The sequence below is a fragment of the Bombus flavifrons genome, chromosome 3 (assembly GCF_040668555.2).
Source record: "Bombus flavifrons isolate JBK064 chromosome 3, iyBomFlav1_principal, whole genome shotgun sequence".
NCBI lineage: Eukaryota > Metazoa > Arthropoda > Insecta > Hymenoptera > Apidae > Bombus > Bombus flavifrons.
In genome coordinates this window covers 7,748,258-7,767,594 of record NC_138444.1, presented here as the reverse complement: position 1 = coordinate 7,767,594, position 19,337 = coordinate 7,748,258, and the positions used below count along the sequence as shown (strand labels likewise).

Here is a 19,337-nt window from a genome sequence, read left to right as displayed (position 1 = left end):
ATTTTATGATAAAATATTCCTAAAATACTTTTAGAACACTTTTAAATGAACTCCGTTTGTTGTCGTGTAGCAAATAATAGAAAGAAAATCGATGTAATAACAAAAAAGTGGATCGCTGTGACGCGCACGAACCTGCGATAAAAAAATTCACAGCGGCACCACAAAGGAATATATAAGATACCTTAATCGCTCCGCTATCCTCAACGTTGAATGAGAAACTGATACTCGTATGGTACAAGATAAGGGACATATACATTTTCAATTGATTAAATCAATTTAATTCCTTTTATTTGTATATTACTTTTTCGAACGCACAAATATTAAAAATCATACAATATACTCACTGCGTAAAAAAAATGCAAAATTTGAAAATATTAATCACATTTCTACCTGAAAATCTTCAAGGAAATTGGTTTTTGATTTTTTTAACTACGACACACCTTTCCAAGAAATCTAGAAAGGGTTGAGAATAATAGTCATACTGACATGTCGTTACTATAAAGATAAGAAAGTGATCGTTCTAAAACTTCTATTCGAAATCTACATTTTTCAGCATTTTTAATTTTTTTCACTTAGGGTTCGCATCGAAAAAATCTAAAAGTTTTCAACATACATGATCGTGTCTATAATGATGTAGAATTTTTGTATGTTGTTAAATAGGGAAAATAAGATAAAAACGAATAATTCAAATCCATTCTGTAACTATTACCATTTTGGTCGAGGTAAAGGGTTGAAAATCGCCTTACGATGTTTTCTTTTGGTAAGCTTACCTTTTGGTACGGTACAGTAAAACCGGTTCACGCACACTTTTGGGCCATTTATCTTGCTACATCCTTTATGTAAATAAATTATTGACATTGAAAACATTTTATTCAGTCAGTAAGAAGCATTCTACATGATGATGATGATGATGATGATGATGATGATAATATAATAATAATCAGAATAATCATAATAATTATAATAATATTAATTTATAATAATAATTCATTCATAATAACCATTTGTAATATACAGGTAAATCTCTCTCTCTCTCTCGCACGCGCTTACTTTCGCTCTCTCACATACACTGAATTGTCTTAGTACATAAATTATAGAAAATTCATCAATAAATGAAACATTACATTCTTCAGACTATGAATTAGTCAATAAATCATTTTATACTCGTTTTTGCTGCAAAGATATTTTGTTTCTCCTTTTTTTAGTTTGTTATTCGGCAGCGTTGTTGGATTTGAAGGACTACTTTAAACTCCCTGCCCGCAGTAACGTTTACATATTTTGTGCTTCCTTTGTACATTGCTAAAAAATTCATACCTGCTATGCAGGTCAAAGATAACAAACTCTAAATACTTCTCTTCATAAGGCATAATATGTTCCATTATATTTCACAACAAAATTACTGTATCAGTAAATGTGTAAATGAACAATAACACAACAATGTAAACGCAACTGACGCAGTTCTATTATTGTAAATCCATATTTCTATTGATTTGAGGTAGTGTATTCAATGTAACCCTATTACTTTGCTGCTATATGTTGTGTGTGGATATGTGTCTCATATGAATATTTTTCACACCCATACACTTTTACTATAAGTCCAAAATATGTAAAACATATTAGGGAAATTTATCTTTAACAAACAGATGTAATCATAAATCTTTCAACTGAAATTTCTTCTCTACTTATTGCAAACAGCATGATATTTTTCAATGAGCATTTATAAACAGTTCAGAATGTAGAAATGAAGAATATACACTATGTATATATGTATATATATAAATATACACACACACACGCACACACACGAGTATAGTATTTAGTATTTTGGACTTACAGTTATTTCAGTTGTAAGTGTGCTTCAAAAATTATCATCTATGTATAAAGTATGAGAAAACTAAATGTCGGGCAAATTTTGAAACCGATTGTAATTTTTCATTAATTATTTTGTGCATGCCATACATTAAACAGGCATGAGATTTTGTAAGTATAGCTTGACATCATTAATCAAAATCTTCCCGCTATTCAGTATTCCAACTTCATTACCAAATACGACAAGGCTGCTGACATTAGGCTTGCTAGCACTTGTAAATAATGCCCAGCAATTGTGCTATTCTGTTAGTTTCTTTAACTATTATTTGATGAATAATTTATCACATTTTAATCGTCTTCACAGATTGAAAAAGAGAGGGCATATGTAACATCATGCATTACCAAGTTGGCTCAATCTATGAACACTTTTGTAAAAAATATAACATCTATGGATGGTTGAGCCCTTGGTTAGCATATAGCGAATTAGTACTTTTGAAGGTAATGCGGATCACTTCTGCAGGAACGACTACTGGATACAAATATCCATGTTATGATCTGCATTAAATGTATTTACCATCATTCTCCCTTTATCTTAAAAGGAAACATTTGGGTTTAAAAAGATACCCAAAGTTATATCTAATATTTAAAAAATGGAACCTATTTAAGCACAAGATATGGATGCTCTTTACAATTTGATTGTACAAACTCTTTATTCTATTGCAGAAGTGATTTTCGCTCTAGTCTTCGTATATTAGTTTTTCTTTCAATATCACACATACCCCCTCTCTAAGAAACTAAATACAGTAAACTTAAGTAGAAATCGAGAAATTGACAATATTAATTTTGAATTTTGACACATTCGTGTTATCCTTATATTACTTTTAATATAAGTTTAACAACTTAACCAAATCAATCTAAAGTTAAAACAATAAATACAATGCATAAACACATTGTAAAAATTAAACTTAACATAAAATATGACTCACATCAAGATATAATAGCCTCAACAGTTTACCAGGGGAAAACACAAACGAAACATACATATAATAGTAAAACTATTTACTACACTACTCTAAAATAGCGAGAAAATCCTAAGACACGCGATATCGCACGATGAACAATATTTAGAAGTTGCAGAATATTTGCAATTTCTAAAGTCATTTTCCTTATTAAACTTGAATTTTCTAATTTTTGCATTGAATGTCTTGTGATTTTTACGCTTCTGTAACAATTAATTCAATATCATTCCTCCTGCTATGTTACTGGTTTCCTCATCTATAGCTGGAGAATATCTCAAAATAAAGCAGAAAATTTTTCTGCTTTCAACTTGTACGTTTAACTTGCAATTTTAGATCTTGGAGCCGAAATCCATTATTTGATTAATTGTGTCACGATTACACGTAATTTTCTTTTATAAGTTAAGCTCGTATGTACCTTGACATTATTCTTCATGTACTTAATATCGTCAGAATATCGTTTCTTGTGACTTATGGAACATTTCAACTCCACAGATAAAAATTGATTTTAGACAACAATTAAAGATTAAAATCATTATTAACTATAATTATCAATTACACGACCATTAGTATGTCTTATGTAGTAATAAATTACCATCGTGCTATTTTATTTCACCGTTGACGATTGTTGTTTTTATTACTAGTTGTTTATGAGTTATTTAGCTTAACTTATTAACGAGTATTAATGGCATCTGCGTTTGTCAAGAAGAATTGAAGTAAATTTGCATTTTACCTTAATTATTAATGCTGTACGAAATTCAGCTTTTTCAAATTTTTATAAACTCGATTTAATGATGCCGTTTTTTCTTGAAACCTATAAGAAAATACAAATTGTATTGTAAATAAAATACTTCAGTACAACATAAGCATATTTATTAAATTTAAATTTTTATTTTAATTTTAAATTTAAATAACTAAATTTAAATATTTACTCTTTTTAGCTTTGCTTTTTTTCTGCGCTTTTCTCTTTTTAGCAGATACAGAAGATGATTCCCCGAAAGTTGTAATTTCTTCTCCAAGTGTACCAAGAGTTGTTATTTGGCGACGTCTGTGTTTTTCTTGTTTAGTAACAGGTAAGCGCGTCATATAATTTTCTTCATATTCTATCTTCCGTTTATTTTCTCGACCTAGACTAGCTTGTTTTTCCCCTAAACCGTGTTTATCTTCAATAGGCGCATCTAAATATTCTTCTTTTAACTCTCTTAAAACAGCACCTGATACTGCACGCCTACGAGCTCTTTCTCCTGATTTGCGAATTTTTTCAGCAACTGTCTCATCTCCATCTGCAAATGAAAAATACGAAATATTTAATGTATTATAATTTTCTACCTTAAAATATTATATTACAGCTGTTACACTGTGCAAATATACATTTATAAATACTGACCATAATGTACCGCAGCAAGTTTTGGTGGTACATAAATATTAGATTTTCTTGCCTGTGTTGGTTTAAAACCATCTACTTTACCATCTTGATCACTATCAGATTCTTCATCATTACTATCAAATGCATCTGGATTCGCTTTAAAATTAGTTGGATCATCACTGTTAATAGTACCAGTTACTGCAGTCTTAACAAGTTTATCTATTTGATATTTTAGTTTGTGATCTATTGGTCGGATTTTTTCTAGGACAGTTCTTATTTCAATTAAGCGATCGATTGATGGATCTCCTTCTATACGTTCTCCTGAACATTTTCTCAAAACTACATAAGTCAAATTAATCAGATAAGAAAGTAACATATGATATTTCATTTCTAGGAAACTAAGACCCTTGTCCGTAGAAATTTCCCCATTTTTGACACGGACTAACATATTGTCTACAAGTTGATTAACTTGTAGAACATTAGCATTCATCTCCCCAAGCAAGCGAAAAGCCTGTGGGAGATCTCTTTGTTCCATTTCATCAATTGCCTGCAAACAGAATATTTCATTATTAAAATAACATATACAATTTAGATATACACATTATATACATAAAAAAAATTATGTACCCTCATTATTGTCATATTTTGTTTAAAAAAGAAAAAATGTTTATAAATAAACAATTCACAATGGGATATTCATTCATAAAATGTTAAATTTTTATTTCACATGAATTCAAATATCCTTTAAGGACATCAATTAAAATTTCTATATAGTCTTTCACCGTATTTGACACAAGTTCAATATACAAAAATCGTTATGTATTCTATTTATTTCAATATTAATCACATTTTATTTAAGAAATGAAATACGCGCTAAATTCTGTTCGTAAAACTGAAGCGTAACCAATGTTTTTATATAAGTTTCACCCGAAAATTTGTAGAAAGGCTTAATTTTAAGAAAAATGTCGGACCCGTAAATGCACGGGAAAAAAGCGCAATAATCTGCTGCCATCTTTCCTATTTACTAATGGATGACAACGGAAAAAAAAAACAATCAAAAATTTCCAATAGACCTGATAGAAAAATGCATTGATTTAGACAAACTGCATGGAAATTTATCAATGTAATATACTTAAAAGTTTCTACTCACCTGTACCATTGTTCTGAAATAAAAATTAACCGAACAGATGCATATCTAAATAACGTAACTTGTAATTAAACGAGTCCCCACGTGGGACGATATTTTCCTTTTCGGGGGTATATTTTTTCGCTCGGAAAAGCTTGATCAAAACACCTTCTATTATGTAGTAAAAATGTTTCCATTTTCTATCAAAATTAAACTTTTATCAACTTATAAATAATTATTTTTATATATTAAGAATTTATGATATAGAAACGAAATAGATTAAATTGTTTATTAAGTAATATTTTACATTTATAAAAGATTCACTTCCTTTTCATTTGCAAGGATAAAAAATTGCGGGAATTTTAAGAATAAACACACTAATTAACACTCTCTATATAATAATTAACATGCTAGATATCGTACCGAACATTAGGTATATTATTTCTCACAACTAAATTAGTCATAAATCAGAATAGCATAAGATAAAATGATTTAAATAAAAGAATATCTAAAATAAATATTATCGTTTTCAATACGAGCAGTAAGAGCTAGATAGAGGAAAATAAAATTGTCGCACAGGAAAATCATTTTGTTTTTATTCATCTATTGTATTTTTTCTAAATTTTATCAAATATAAGTAGCCGCTTATAAAAATTATGAAGTTCCTCTCGTTTTAACAATTCTATTGGTAAATGTTACTGTTACTATTTACTATGTATTGATAAATGGCGTAGTATAAAAAATAACATATGTATATGACCGTGCGTGTACATGTAACTGGAAATAAACCTGCTAGGGAATTTTATAAAGAATCATTCTTGTATTACTTTACCAACAAATGTTTCGAAACAAACTTCATGTTGAAGTAAATTTCATTTTTGACGTGAACGCAGTAGAAACTCTACGAGTAGCGATTAAGAATAACGTAAGAGGTACGGCGTGGCGCGCCTTTAACGAAAACAATATTAAAGAATGGTAAGTATTTTTCGTTTATTATTTTCGTGTGTTTAAAAGTTATTAAGATTGAATACCACAAAATAAAAGTATTTATTGAATTGATGTGGCGGTTCTTTTTCAGTATAGTATTTTCTGTCTTCATAGTATTCGTAAAGTACAATGCCATTAGTCCTGTCAGAAACTTAATTACGCTTTATCACAATTAGTCAAAAAATGTTTTAAGGATTAGTGTCATTAAGTTTCATAATTGGTTGAAATTGGTAAGACGTATCTCTGGTAGAAGATAATGTGAGCATATCCACATTTGTATTTATAAATAAATCATGTTTCAGTTTATCCTATTGGACATATAGTCGTTTTTAAAAATATCAATTATTTAATTAAGATATATTAAAACATGTACCACATATATTATGTTTCTGTTAACAGGGAAGATTAAAACAAGGCAGTGCAATATTTGTAATAATATCATTATTAATTGAAACAAATGGCTTCTATGTGCCTGGTGTTGCCCCTGTGGAATTTAAAAAGGATCAAAAAATTGATGTTAAAGCAGTGAAAATGACCAGCACTCATACACAATTACCATATGAATATTATTCTGTTCCATTTTGTATACCAAAAAATGGAACTTTTATTTACAAATCAGAGAATTTAGGAGAAGTATTACGTGGTGACAGGTAAGATTTCCTATTTATCACTATATTCTGAAAAAGTAATTTGATTCATTCTTATATAGAATTGTAAATACACCATATGAGGTATTAATGGCGCACGATACAAGCTGTAGATTATTATGTCATGGACCATCTAATCTTATGACATGGAATGAAGAAGAGTCGCAACGTGTTATAGAACGCATTCAACATGATTATACTGTGCATTTGTAAGCATATATTTGCATTATAATTTATATCAATATATAGTTACAGTCATTTTTATCTGTTCTTAGGTTAATTGATAATTTACCAGCAGCAACAAAAAAGGTTCATAAAGATACAAATAACGTGATTGTATATCATGGATATCGTTTGGGTGGTATCATGAATGACCAATATTACATTAATAATTATCTTAAACTAAAATTAAGTTACCATAGATATGGAGAGTTAGTATAAAAAGCATCACTTGATATGTAAATGATGTTTCAAGCTATAATTATCTTTTTACTTTTCATAGAAACGAATTTAGAGTAGTTGGATTTGAAGTAGAAGCTCGTTCAGTTGATGTAAGCCAACTAAAGTTTGATAGAAATACTTGTATAGTGCCCACAAATCCTCAGGCAAATCCTCAATTTGTTAATCCCAAAGGAACCAAGCTTCTGTTCTTATATTCTGTGGAGTGGAGACAATCTGATGTGAGTTGGGCAAGTAGATGGGATATATATTTGGGAATGAGCGATGTTGAAATTCATTGGTTTTCAATCATCAATTCACTGATTGTAGTCATTTTCCTTTCTGGTAAATATACATCATACCCTATACTTTTAAGTCCTTTGATCGCTTTGAAGTTTATATACAAAGTTTTGAATAAAATTATATAGGGATCTTAACTATGATCATGGTTCGAACATTAAGGAGAGATATTGCACGTTATAATGCTGGTGAAAGTGACAGTTTAGCAGGTTTAGATGAAGCAATTGAAGAAACTGGATGGAAACTTGTTCATGGAGATGTATTTCGACCACCACCAAATCCTCGATTATTTGCCGCTGTGATAGGCAGTGGAATTCAAATATTTTTTATGGCTTTAATCACAATATGTAAGGTTCTCTATTGTTGTATGAAAGAATACCATACATTACTAAATATTTTTATACTACTTCTCTTATATACCTTTAGTTTTTGCTATGTTGGGAATGCTTTCTCCTGCCAGTAGAGGTGCACTTGGAACCTGTGCAATATTTCTTTATGTGTCTTCTGGTGTAATTGCTGGATATTTTTCTGCGCGCCTTTATAAAACAATGCGTGGTCGAAAATGGAGAAGGACAGCATTACTAGTAAGGACAAAATGGGTTAATATAAGATATAAAGATAATATAAAATTTATTATATTACTATATAATTTATTATAGACAGCAACACTGTATCCTGGAATAGTGTTTACTACTTGTTTCTTTTTAAATTTCTTTATATGGGGAAAGCATAGTTCTGGTGCAGTACCATTTACAACAATGTTAGCATTATTATGTTTATGGTTTTGTATATCACTTCCTCTTGTATACCTTGGATATTTCTTTGGATATCGAAAACAACCTTTCACACATCCCGTTAGAACAAATCAAATTCCCAGACAAGTTCCTGATCAGTTATGGTACATGAACCCAATACTGTGGTAAGTTTAAAGAATTATCTATTAATATGTTAAGAAATATGTATATACATATATATGTATATCAATTTCATTATATTGCAAACAAAATGTTTATTATAATTATTACAGTACGCTAATGGCTGGAATTCTTCCGTTTGGCGCTGTTTTTATAGAATTATTTTTCATCCTAACAGCATTATGGGAAAATCAATTTTATTATCTTTTCGGATTCCTCTTCCTCGTTTTCTGTATACTTGTCATTTCTTGTTCTCAAATATCCATAGTTATGGTCTATTTCCAGTTATGTGGAGAAGTGAGTAATAAATAATTATTTTCAATTGTGTTTATAGCATATATACTTATGTTATTTTATTCGTTATTAGGATTACCGATGGTGGTGGAGAAGCTTTATTGTTAGTGGAGGATCAGCTGTATATGTCCTAGCCTACTCAATTTTTTATTTTATGACAAAATTAGAAATAACAGAACTAATTCCAACACTTTTATATTTTGGTTACACTGCATTAATGGTATTAACGTTTTGGTTATTAACAGGTACAATAGGTTTCTTTGCTGCTTATGCATTTATTCGTAAAATATATGCTGCTGTAAAAATAGACTAGTCAAATTAATCATTGATGAAATCAATGATTAAAGAAGGTAACACATTTCCAATGTTACAAAAAATATTTAATTACTTTAAATGTATGAAACCAAAATAGTACAATAGTTTCATTTTCGTTAGATTAATCTAATTTGATTAAAAAGATGAGTAGTACATTTACCAAATAATATTCTTAAATATTATAAAATTATTTTGTTTATAGCGAAAAATATGTAAAACTTACAAATGAACAGAAAAAATTTCTGATTAAAGGACGTGATGTATAACTTAGTTCTTTGCATTATTAATACATGATTTTCTCTTTTTATTGTTTATTACATATCTTAAATAAATATTTCGTTATTATTAGAGTATTTATAATTTATAAAACAGAGTACTGCTCACATTCAGCGAAGAATACACACATTCATATAAAGAAAATGCATAGACTATGTTAATATTACTTCCTTTTAACATAAAATTGAAAAATATATAAAAATATTAATAAATGTAATATTAATTATAGTCAATGCTAAATACAAAAATAATATTAGTTCACAATTATTATATTTTTTATTGCAATAAAATAACAAGTTTACAAGTTATATCTGTAGACATTTGTTACTAGATATGTATGCATCGAATGCATATAATGTAACATTAAGGATGTAAAATTATGTCACTTACATTTGGATAACCTGGGGTGTATATTTCTCCGTAATGTCATGTCATAAAATGTTTATTAATTATACGTAACAATTCATTTTTGGACTAATTATAAAGATCTATATTTTTAATTATTCAAGTATTAAGTATGTTTAGTAAATCAGTAATGCTACAGTGTTTTATATATGAGATCTTTGATATTGGCTGATTAAATATATAAGACAGATATAAGTTTTGTACATGTTGCAATGATTATATTTGCGATTTTTAATATTCTTATAGTGTGTTATATGTATTTATACACATTTTCCTTTCCAATAGAGTAGTTTGATAAAATAATGAAAAGAAGATTGGAGTATGTAAAGCGAAATAGTATTCAATAATTTAATGCAGTTGAGATGTGTTATTGATCTGATTAATATAATAATGAGAATAAATAATATAAATATTTTATACTTTGAATAGTGTAAATAATATGTAAGTAATATTTTTATTTTATATATATGAAGATACACATAAAAATATGAATAATTTGAGCCTTATATTTTATGTTTTAGTTTGTTTATAATTATTATTTATAATCTACTTACTGCACTTTTTTAAATTAATACTAATAAATAGAAACAAGTCTTTAATGAAACTTTAAAAGATAATATCGATTTTGTTTTAATCTACATTTTATGATAAAATATATAAATATACACACTACACTGATAACATAAATTTTGATCTCTGTAGATTCCACAGGCATGTAACATTTTGATACAGAATAATTATTGGGGGTAAATACACCCTGAAATATGAATAGTACTATAAGTATGTATATGGTAATAAAATTATGAAGTTATATTAAATAGTTTTTTCAAATGTGTAGAACTTACTAGTAAAAGTGAAGGATTATCCTTATTGCGCCAACTGAAAGATGGTATTGTAAATTCTAATATATCTTTTCTATGTATTCTTCTACAACCATGATGAGTATGACCGTTAATGATCAGTCTTGGATTCAATATATCTAAAAGCTGTAAGTTGATTTTCTATAATCTATCTATAAATTCTATAAAACTAAAAATCTATAAATTCAATTTTATTGTAATAATCCTTGTAAAATATTTCATGTACTTGCTCAGATGCTTCCTTTGATAAACATTCCCATCGTTCCCTAAATTTGATATCTTTTATTTCATCTGGTGCTTGATCAGGTTCATTGCAAATTTCATCAGACTCACGATACATTGGATAATGCTATAATTATAATTCAAATATTATGTTATCGTTTTTATTTTAAGAAACATTTACTGACCTGTAAAATAATTGGCCTGCTGTATCTCGAAATTGCATTATCTTTGTTACAACTACTTCCCATATCTTTAGCACATTTTAAATGTGCTGAAAAATATTTTTATTTATACATAAGTTTTAATTCTCATAATTATTCACTTCTCTAACAAAAAGTAATCTTACTGGAAATTTTATTTAATGCAATTTCTGTAGGACGACACAAAAAGCACCCATCTCCTTCCAATGCCATACTATTAATTAGGACAAAGTGATTCCCTCTAATACTAACTCTTTTCACACTTGGTGACTTCAAACCATTTACGAATCGTTGATTTAAGTATGGTGTAATAGCTAAAGAAATATTTTTTTGCCAAAAATATATTCATTTTATAGTTATAAAAACTATTCATAGGTATAAAAAAAAATATTTTACAATACCATAGTGAAATCCAATATCATGATTTCCAGCAACAACATAAAGATGAGTGTGTTTAGGTACTGAAAACAATGAATGAAATCTTTGTATATATTGGTCAAATTCTGCTGAACTACTCCACTGTCCTTCATCAAATAAATCACCTGTCGTAATTATAATATATTTATTATTTCAACTTATCTTCAATATATTATATCATTAATATAATTTTATTGCATACCTAATATAAAAATTATGTCTGGTTTATGAAGTGTAACCATAGTTTGGAAAGCTCTATACATTTGCCATTCTCTACATAAAGAAAATATTGATTTCAACATTATATATTCAGTATTATTCAATAGGGAGAAATTACTTTAAAAAATGTATAAAGAATTTACTACTTGTTTATTATCATATAATAAAGTCAAACCTTTTTAATTTATCAAACCAATGTCCATTTTTTGAGCCCAATAAATGAGTATCTGCTATAAACATTGCATGTACCGGAGTTTCTTCTGATGTGGATTCAGTAATTGTTGTATCAGTTTTATGTGGTTCCAAAACTGGCCATGCACACTGTTGTGTTAAATACAACATATGAAATTTTTAATCTTTATAATCATTTTGTTATTTGTACGACTCACCTGAATAAGCACAAGGTAATATAGTAAATATTCACAAAAAATAAACACACATGCTAAAGCTATGACAGCTTCAGTTAAATATTTCTTATATGAAAATGTTCTGGTATCTAGCATTTTGTAGAATTGGAAATACTTTAAAGATATGATTTACAAATCGCTGTAAATGCAGTTGTGAATAGATAAATATTATACATCAAATAGTTTTTTCATTTCAAGTGAACATTGAACATTCTTTTCACTGTTTACATCATATATTTAGCATAACAAATATATTCTGTTTCAAATGTTGAAATCTTCTTAAGAAGTAATGTCTTTTTATGCCACACGATATGCGAATTCACAGATCCCCTTACCATTTTTACGTGACTTACAAAATTATCAATTTAATAGATAGATAAAATTACAATACTAATCATGTTTGGAATTAAAACTACGTGTGACTATCATAGCAATACTTTATTTTCTACAGGTAATCAACTAATTCAAATCAAATCAACTAAAGTAGAAAAACATGTGTATATCGCAGTTCATAACTGTGATAGTATTTATTTGTAATAATACTTCGAGGATGTAATTGTCTGCGGTGCTACAAACAAGATCTTGATTGTAGTGGTGCAATAAAATAGCCAACTGTTGAATAGCATGATATGATAAAACTATGTACTTGCTAATTAATAAATATTGAAATACAGGCAAGTATAGGAATTAAGTTCATAGGAACAATATTCACTGATATTAAATGATACAAATAATAAATGTATACATATACAGATACATTGTTTTAATAATCAATTTTCTCATTAGTATCAAGTAACATGTACAAGTTTTAATGATATATAAAATATTTACACAAGAACATTCAAAATTCAAATTTTAATATTTAATGTTAAATATTAATAGCAAATGTTATTTTTCTGTAATAAGTACATTACGAAAGCATACACTTATGATACGATATTATGTGGTACATATGACACATAAAAGAATAGACATCATATATTTTGTATTCTGAAAATATCAATTGTAATATTAAATTATATTTTTCATGTTTAAAAACAATTTTAATCATTTTTTTGTCTTATTAATTATTTTTATATATGTTAGGATACAGTAAGTTGAGGTCAAAGTCCTTGAAGAGTATAGTAAATACAGTAGGTTAGATTAATATCCACATTTACACGCATGCGTAGTTACCGGCGTTTCTACTTTCACACAGTGATTCCATGTGCAGACTTAAAACTACCTTTTGGGGCGTGTGAATGTAATTTTGTAAAAACATGTCACAATATAGATTACTAGGTGCTATTGCGAGTTTTTCGCATATTAACAAAAATGTTGTAGTACGAACAGGTAATTATAAATAAGAAAACAAGAGTTATATTTTTATATAATCGTATTTATGAACCTTTGCTCCCAAGTAAACTTATCGTAATCTACATGTCACATAAGGTTCAAAATACATGAAATATTCAAATTCATAATAAATACAAAGGAAACATTTATTTATGATTAAGTTAAAGGTTGAAAAATAGATAAAACTTCAAAATGAATATTTATAAAATGGCAAATATTGACTTAGAAGTGACTGCTAGAAATGGAAGCTTTAGAATTTATATTTGATCATAAATTTTATTTTTAGCATTGTACAAATCAATAAGAGCAATGAGTACCCAAGTAAATACAAAACATTTGAGATACAAAGTTGTAGATAATGTAGCAGTTCTTACTTTAGATTCTCCAGGAGTTAAGGTATGTAATAAATACACACATCTAACATATAATTGTATTATTTGTCATTAATATATTGATATATTGTTTGATTAATAGTTTGAAAATAATAGTAAGGAAGATCAATAAAAGTAATAAGCATTTCATATAATATAGGTAAATACCTTAAATCGAGAAATAATGGACGAAATTGTGGATGTTTTAAAAACTGTACAACATAATTCTGCTGTAAATTCAGTAGTTCTTATAAGTGGAAAACCAGGATGTTTTATTGCTGGTGCTGATATTACTATGATACAACGTTTTAAGACTTCAGAAGATGGCTATAAAATATCTTCTGATGGTCAAAAAGTTTTAGAGACAATAGAGAAAAGCCAAAAGCCAGTTGTAGCTGCAATCCAAGGCAGTTGTTTAGGAGGAGGTCTTGAGGTATATGATTTAATATGTTTATATACTACTATATTACAATATCTATGGTTTTAATCATACACACTTTTATTTAATTTACATAGGTAGCCATGGCATGTCATTATCGACTTGCTGTAAATGATCAAAAAACTAGTTTAGGTTTACCAGAAGTAATGTTAGGTCTTTTGCCTGGTGCAGGTGGTACACAAAGATTACCTCAATTAACTTCACTTTCTAATGCTTTAGATATGACTCTTACTGGCAAAAATCTTAAAGCAATTAAAGCTAAGCAAGTTGGACTTGTAGATATTCTAGTAAACCGTCTTGGTCCTGGTATTGGAACACCAGAAGAAAAGTAAGAGTTGTTAATTTCATATGCATTTGTATGAAATAAATAAAATTTGTATCTCCATTATATAAAGAAAAATTATATCTCATTGATATATTTGCAGTACTATGAGATATTTAGAAGAGACTGCTATTAGAGCTGCAAAAGATCTTGCAAATGGAACATTAAAAATTGATCGAAGCCCTAAAACATTGATGGATAAAGTTATGAATTTTGCTTTATCCTATGAGTTTGTAAAAAATCAAGTATTTACCAGAGCAAAAAATGAAGTAATGAAAAAGACTGGGGGATTGTATCCTGCACCTCTTAAAATCTTAGATGTAATACGTACTGGTATGGATAAGGGACCAAAAGCTGGTTATGAAGCAGAGGCTAAAGCCTTTGGTGAACTAGCAGTTACATCTCAATGTAGGGGTCTTACAAGTTTATTCTTTGGACAAACAGCATGTAAAAAAAATCGTTTTGGGGCACCCAAAAGTGCTGTTAAGTATGGATATTTTGATATGCATTATATTGATATTTATATAAAAATAACTAATTCTTTTATAGAACACTAATCTCATATATGTATTTTAGAAAAATTGCCGTTGTTGGTGCTGGTCTTATGGGAGCAGGTATTGTTCAAGTAAGCATAGATAAAGGTTTTGATGTAATTATGAAAGATACAAATGAGGCGGGTTTATACCGTGGTTTTAATCAAGTACAAAAAGGATTGGATACTGCAGTGAAACGAAAGAAGTATTCCAAGTTAGTTTTTAGCTTTTCGTTAAAAATGTAACACACTCGTACGCGTTTAAAGAGCCGCTGATTTCCGAATTCTGTTCTAATTTTAAAAATTAATTTTTAGCGTTCAAAAAGATAAATATCTTTCTCAACTTGATTCCACATTAGCCTATAATTCATTTAAAAATGCAGATATTGTAATTGAAGCTGTATTTGAAGATATTGCGATTAAACATAAAGTTATAAAAGAAATTGAGGCAAATACTCCACATTATTGTGTACTCGCAACAAATACATCAGCAATTCCTATTACTGAAATAGCTGCTGGTAGTAGCCGTCCAGATAAGGTATGTATTATATATTATTTCTCTAATCTGATGTAACAGAGAAATATATTTATAGGTGATTGGAATGCATTACTTTTCTCCAGTAGATAAAATGCAATTGTTAGAAATAATAACACATAAAGGTACGTCCGCTGAAACTATTAAAACTGCAGTTGATGTAGGTTTAAAACAAGGAAAAACAGTTATTACTGTTGGGGATGGTCCTGGATTTTATACAACAAGAATTCTGTCTGCTATGTTATCTGAAGCTATTAGATTAATGCAGGTAATATTTTTATTTTTTTTCATACTTTATACTGTATAGTATAAGAAAACTGAAAAATGTGATGCTTAATATAAAAACAGGAAGGTGTGGATCCTATAGATCTAGATAGTATGTGTAAAAAGTTTGGCTTTCCTGTTGGAGCAGCTACTTTATCAGATGAAGTGGGCATCGATGTTGGCGCTCATATAAGTGCGCACCTTGTAAAGGCATTAGGTGAACGTTTTAGAGGTGGAGATGTAAATATACTCAGTGACATGGTTCAAGCTGGTTTTCTGGGTATTCAGTTTTTTATTTGTTTTATATACTTTATTCTTTTTATAGATGTATTTAGTGAAATATATGTCATTTTTAGGGAGAAAGTCCGGCAAGGGAATATATATATATGAATCTAATGTTAAGAACAGAAATATAAACCTTGCGGCATTAGACATTTTGAAGAAATACAAACTTGAACCAAAAGGAAGTACATCTGTCGAAGATCGTCAGTTAAGAATGGTGTCTCGATTTGTTAACGAAGCAGTACTTTGTTTAGAAGAAAATATTTTGGCTAATCCGGTAATACAAAATTTCAAATGCATTAGTAAATCATTATAATTATATTGTGTTTATTAAGCATAAATATTTTTACAGTTGGAGGGTGATATAGGTGCTGTTTTTGGATTAGGGTTCCCTCCATTCACTGGTGGGCCTTTCCGTTGGATAGATTTTTACAGTGCTGATAAATTAGTACATAAAATGGAAGAATTTCAAAGCCACTATGGTGACGCATTTAAGCCATGCCAAATGCTACGTGATATGGCATCTGATCGAAGCAAAAAGTTTTATAAATGAGAAATTTAATAGATTTGTGAGAAAAGAGTTTATATAATGCTAAAGCTTTAAAACTATATTTGAAATTTAAAAAATTTTATATTTGCCTAAAAACTACCATAATATTTAGGAATATTATATTTTTTGATAAATATATATGTTGAGATGGTTCTAGTGATTAACCTAACCCCAAACTAGTTATGTATCTAGTATAAGATTTTTATACTTTATAACAGGAATATTTTCATAATATGTAACAATAGTGTTTATTTTTGCAGTATGTAATACGAACAAAATGTACATATGCGCTTTATTTTGAAACACAAAATATACTCTTTTTACTGTTTATAAAATTGTGCAATATAATTTATTAAAGGAAATTTTAATAACAAGTTTTGAATATAAAAATTTTCTACTCATTTTCCTTTACGAAGGTAGCGCCAGTAAAGGTTGTGAGTGTGCATTATATGTTAAACAGTTTAATAATGAATGACTGATAAATGTGTACTTACGAATAAATTTATCGCCTAATTACCATTTTTTATTTCCTTCCAATTATAAAAGGTGTAGAAGCGGAATTCTTGTTCTTGATGCAATGTTTGGAAGATATTGCACTTTCAGATACATTCTTATTTATGAGTAAAAAAAATTGGATCTCCATTCATGATATAAACGTTTAAGATAAATTTAACCTCAGCAAACTAAACAAATTTCTAATATACTAGAAATAAAATAAAAATCTATATATAAATATTTTATATGATTATAATTTCACGAAAGCACAACAAATATAGTAATGCATTTAGATTTGAGACCCTATACCAAAAAAAATAAATTTAATGAAAGTAATTATCTTTTGCTATTTATATATATCATACATTTTCCTGATTGATAAAAGGAACTTCAAGAATACAAGAATACAATTTATTATGTAACAACATTGTCCCTTTTGTAATAAAATTACTAAAATAATAAGTCTATAAATTTTGATATACAAATAATTCTTTATTATTATTAGATTACTATTTCAGTAAAGTTAACAAAAGAAGAAATACAAAAATAGGAACACGTGTTACGCTTTTAATAACAAAAAGAAATTTTAATAAAAACGAGCAAGGGTAATCAAGAGGACATTTTACGTCATCTACCGGTCCCACACCTGTTTGTGACATTTACAATATTAAAAGAACTCAAGTCCTTGGCTGATGCAAGAAACCACAACGTTTCGTGAGAAGCCATTAATGAGGATCATGTCTTTAAATTGACCTGTATAACTTAGTTCGCACTAGTTTGTCAAGAATATAAACAAAAGCTTAAAAAATTTGTTACGATTCTTTTCTTGAATATTTCTTTAGTCCCTTACATTGTTAAGGATTATTTTAATGACAACATTTTAATGATAAAAGAAAGCGCTAATAAAATATAAATATATACCATTACTAACAATATGCAAAGAAAGAAAATTAATCCACACATACATATGTATCTGCATAAATTTTTGGTCAAGTAATACTGAACTGAAGCTATTACATATATTGCAGTAATTTCGTTCAGAGCCTATTCAATAGTATTTGAAAAATTTAGTTTTATAATACAGAAATCATTAAGCGCAGAAATATTCGAAAGTGTATTCATATTTGCTAGAAAGCACGTATTTTGGGCAATACAGTTTTTCCACAAATACACACAATTGATAAAAAATCTTATCTCAATCGATGACCTTGCGAATTATGTTTGACGCTAACGTGATTTTTTTACGCGTATAAAGAATGTGATAATGCTTACAATGGAACTTTTCTACTTTCTCTGCGTGAATTATATTTTTTATTAATAATATACATAAAAAATAATATGAGTATAATAAAAATAGCATTTATAATACACATAATAAAGTGTGTATATACTCATACAGTAAACTCATATACAAGGCACATTCGTATATTATATTATTGAAAAACAGAAATACTTGTGAATTTTATTTGTACATTAAAAACTGTATAAAATTTATGTACTGTTAGAAAATCAATTTTTTCATGTGATCTTGGTATTTGAAAAAGTATTGGCTAATTTAAATTTGAATGCAACCTCAGTGAATTTTAACTAACGAGGATAATATCCTACACACGCATCCGAACACAACCTAGCTTTCTGTATGATGCGTGATGGAAACTTTTCACTTTGATATGATTTGCTGAATGCGTTGCTGTATGTATATTCTAATATTCTAACATTCTATTTAATTTATATTTCATACTTAAGAGGTATTCTTAATCAAAATATAATTGAAATGTATTTATATTTTTCAGATTAAAAGTTGAATGGACGAATTCACATAATACCTATAAATAATGGTCGAATATTTAAACAACTAATGATATCACATTCTATTACTTCATTTACTTAAAATTCAATGTGAACACAGTTGATAACGATTAAGTTTTATATGTTCGAAATTTAAAAATAACTAAGGGCTCGAAATAGTGTATAATAATTAATGATTATTAGTC

General features: G+C 28.1%; 4 protein-coding genes across 5 annotated transcripts; 2 read left to right on the top strand and 2 right to left on the bottom strand.

Annotated features, from left to right (window-relative positions):
* Positions 1 to 848: 848 nt before the first annotated feature.
* LOC138178010 (neuroguidin-A) lies at positions 849 to 5,454 on the bottom strand. Of its 2 annotated transcripts, none has more exons than XM_069109415.1 (4): positions 5,342 to 5,454; positions 4,213 to 4,738; positions 3,758 to 4,108; positions 849 to 3,639 (listed from the first exon to the last, which is right to left on the bottom strand). In XM_069109415.1, exons 1-4 carry the CDS (start codon positions 5,348 to 5,350, stop codon positions 3,614 to 3,616), a joined length of 912 nt encoding a protein of 303 aa, XP_068965516.1. In that variant the 5' UTR covers positions 5,351 to 5,454; the 3' UTR covers positions 849 to 3,613. The 2 variants fall into 2 exon arrangements, with proteins under 2 accessions (XP_068965516.1, XP_068965515.1); XM_069109414.1 differs by lacking the exon at positions 5,342 to 5,454 and adding an exon at positions 4,819 to 5,230.
* A 712-nt stretch (positions 5,455 to 6,166) lies between these two features.
* TM9SF4 (transmembrane 9 superfamily protein member 4) lies at positions 6,167 to 9,562 on the top strand. The gene is made up of 10 exons (XM_069109407.1): positions 6,167 to 6,292; positions 6,704 to 6,954; positions 7,014 to 7,160; positions 7,227 to 7,382; positions 7,454 to 7,734; positions 7,818 to 8,036; positions 8,116 to 8,273; positions 8,349 to 8,608; positions 8,717 to 8,900; positions 8,971 to 9,562. The coding sequence occupies exons 1-10, from the start codon at positions 6,290 to 6,292 to the stop codon at positions 9,208 to 9,210; spliced, it is 1,899 nt and encodes a 632-aa protein (XP_068965508.1). The 5' UTR covers positions 6,167 to 6,289; the 3' UTR covers positions 9,211 to 9,562.
* A 913-nt stretch (positions 9,563 to 10,475) lies between these two features.
* Positions 10,476 to 12,856, bottom strand: PGAP5 (Per1-like protein PGAP5). The gene is made up of 9 exons (XM_069109411.1): positions 12,201 to 12,856; positions 11,987 to 12,132; positions 11,795 to 11,865; positions 11,577 to 11,717; positions 11,322 to 11,489; positions 11,161 to 11,246; positions 10,980 to 11,102; positions 10,739 to 10,879; positions 10,476 to 10,650 (listed from the first exon to the last, which is right to left on the bottom strand). Exons 1-9 carry the CDS (start codon positions 12,312 to 12,314, stop codon positions 10,489 to 10,491), a joined length of 1,152 nt encoding a protein of 383 aa, XP_068965512.1. The 5' UTR covers positions 12,315 to 12,856; the 3' UTR covers positions 10,476 to 10,488.
* Positions 12,857 to 13,344: 488 nt separating this feature from the next.
* On the top strand, positions 13,345 to 17,006 carry Mtpalpha (monolysocardiolipin acyltransferase Mtpalpha). The gene is made up of 11 exons (XM_069109403.1): positions 13,345 to 13,550; positions 13,840 to 13,949; positions 14,085 to 14,357; positions 14,441 to 14,691; positions 14,789 to 15,172; positions 15,262 to 15,432; positions 15,533 to 15,755; positions 15,811 to 16,020; positions 16,101 to 16,296; positions 16,373 to 16,575; positions 16,651 to 17,006. The coding sequence occupies exons 1-11, from the start codon at positions 13,478 to 13,480 to the stop codon at positions 16,849 to 16,851; spliced, it is 2,295 nt and encodes a 764-aa protein (XP_068965504.1). The 5' UTR covers positions 13,345 to 13,477; the 3' UTR covers positions 16,852 to 17,006.
* The last annotated feature ends 2,331 nt before the right edge of the window (positions 17,007 to 19,337 follow it).

What these genes read in the sequence shown, in the direction of transcription:
- TM9SF4 (XM_069109407.1), top strand. An exon ending in CATGATTATACTGTGCATTT is followed by an intron (nt 7,161 to 7,226) that starts GTAAGCATATAT and finishes ATCTGTTCTTAG; the next exon opens with GTTAATTGATAATTTACCAG. An exon ending in TACATGAACCCAATACTGTG is followed by an intron (nt 8,609 to 8,716) that starts GTAAGTTTAAAG and finishes TAATTATTACAG; the next exon opens with TACGCTAATGGCTGGAATTC.
- LOC138178010 (XM_069109414.1), bottom strand. An exon ending in ACTTGCTGCGGTACATTATG is followed by an intron (nt 4,109 to 4,212) that starts GTCAGTATTTAT and finishes TTTCATTTGCAG; the next exon opens with ATGGAGATGAGACAGTTGCT. An exon ending in AAAAAGCAAAGCTAAAAAGA is followed by an intron (nt 3,640 to 3,757) that starts GTAAATATTTAA and finishes ATTTTCTTATAG; the next exon opens with GTTTCAAGAAAAAACGGCAT.
- Mtpalpha (XM_069109403.1), top strand. Translation starts at nt 13,478, where the DNA reads ATGTCACAATATAGATTACTAGGTGCTATTGCGAGTTTTTCGCATATT. An exon ending in AAATGTTGTAGTACGAACAG is followed by an intron (nt 13,551 to 13,839) that starts GTAATTATAAAT and finishes TTTTATTTTTAG; the next exon opens with CATTGTACAAATCAATAAGA. An exon ending in AAACGAAAGAAGTATTCCAA is followed by an intron (nt 15,433 to 15,532) that starts GTTAGTTTTTAG and finishes ATTAATTTTTAG; the next exon opens with CGTTCAAAAAGATAAATATC.
- PGAP5 (XM_069109411.1), bottom strand. Translation starts at nt 12,314, where the DNA reads ATGCTAGATACCAGAACATTTTCATATAAGAAATATTTAACTGAAGCT. An exon ending in AGACATAATTTTTATATTAG is followed by an intron (nt 11,718 to 11,794) that starts GTATGCAATAAA and finishes TAATTACGACAG; the next exon opens with GTGATTTATTTGATGAAGGA. An exon ending in TGATATTGGATTTCACTATG is followed by an intron (nt 11,490 to 11,576) that starts GTATTGTAAAAT and finishes ATATTTCTTTAG; the next exon opens with CTATTACACCATACTTAAAT.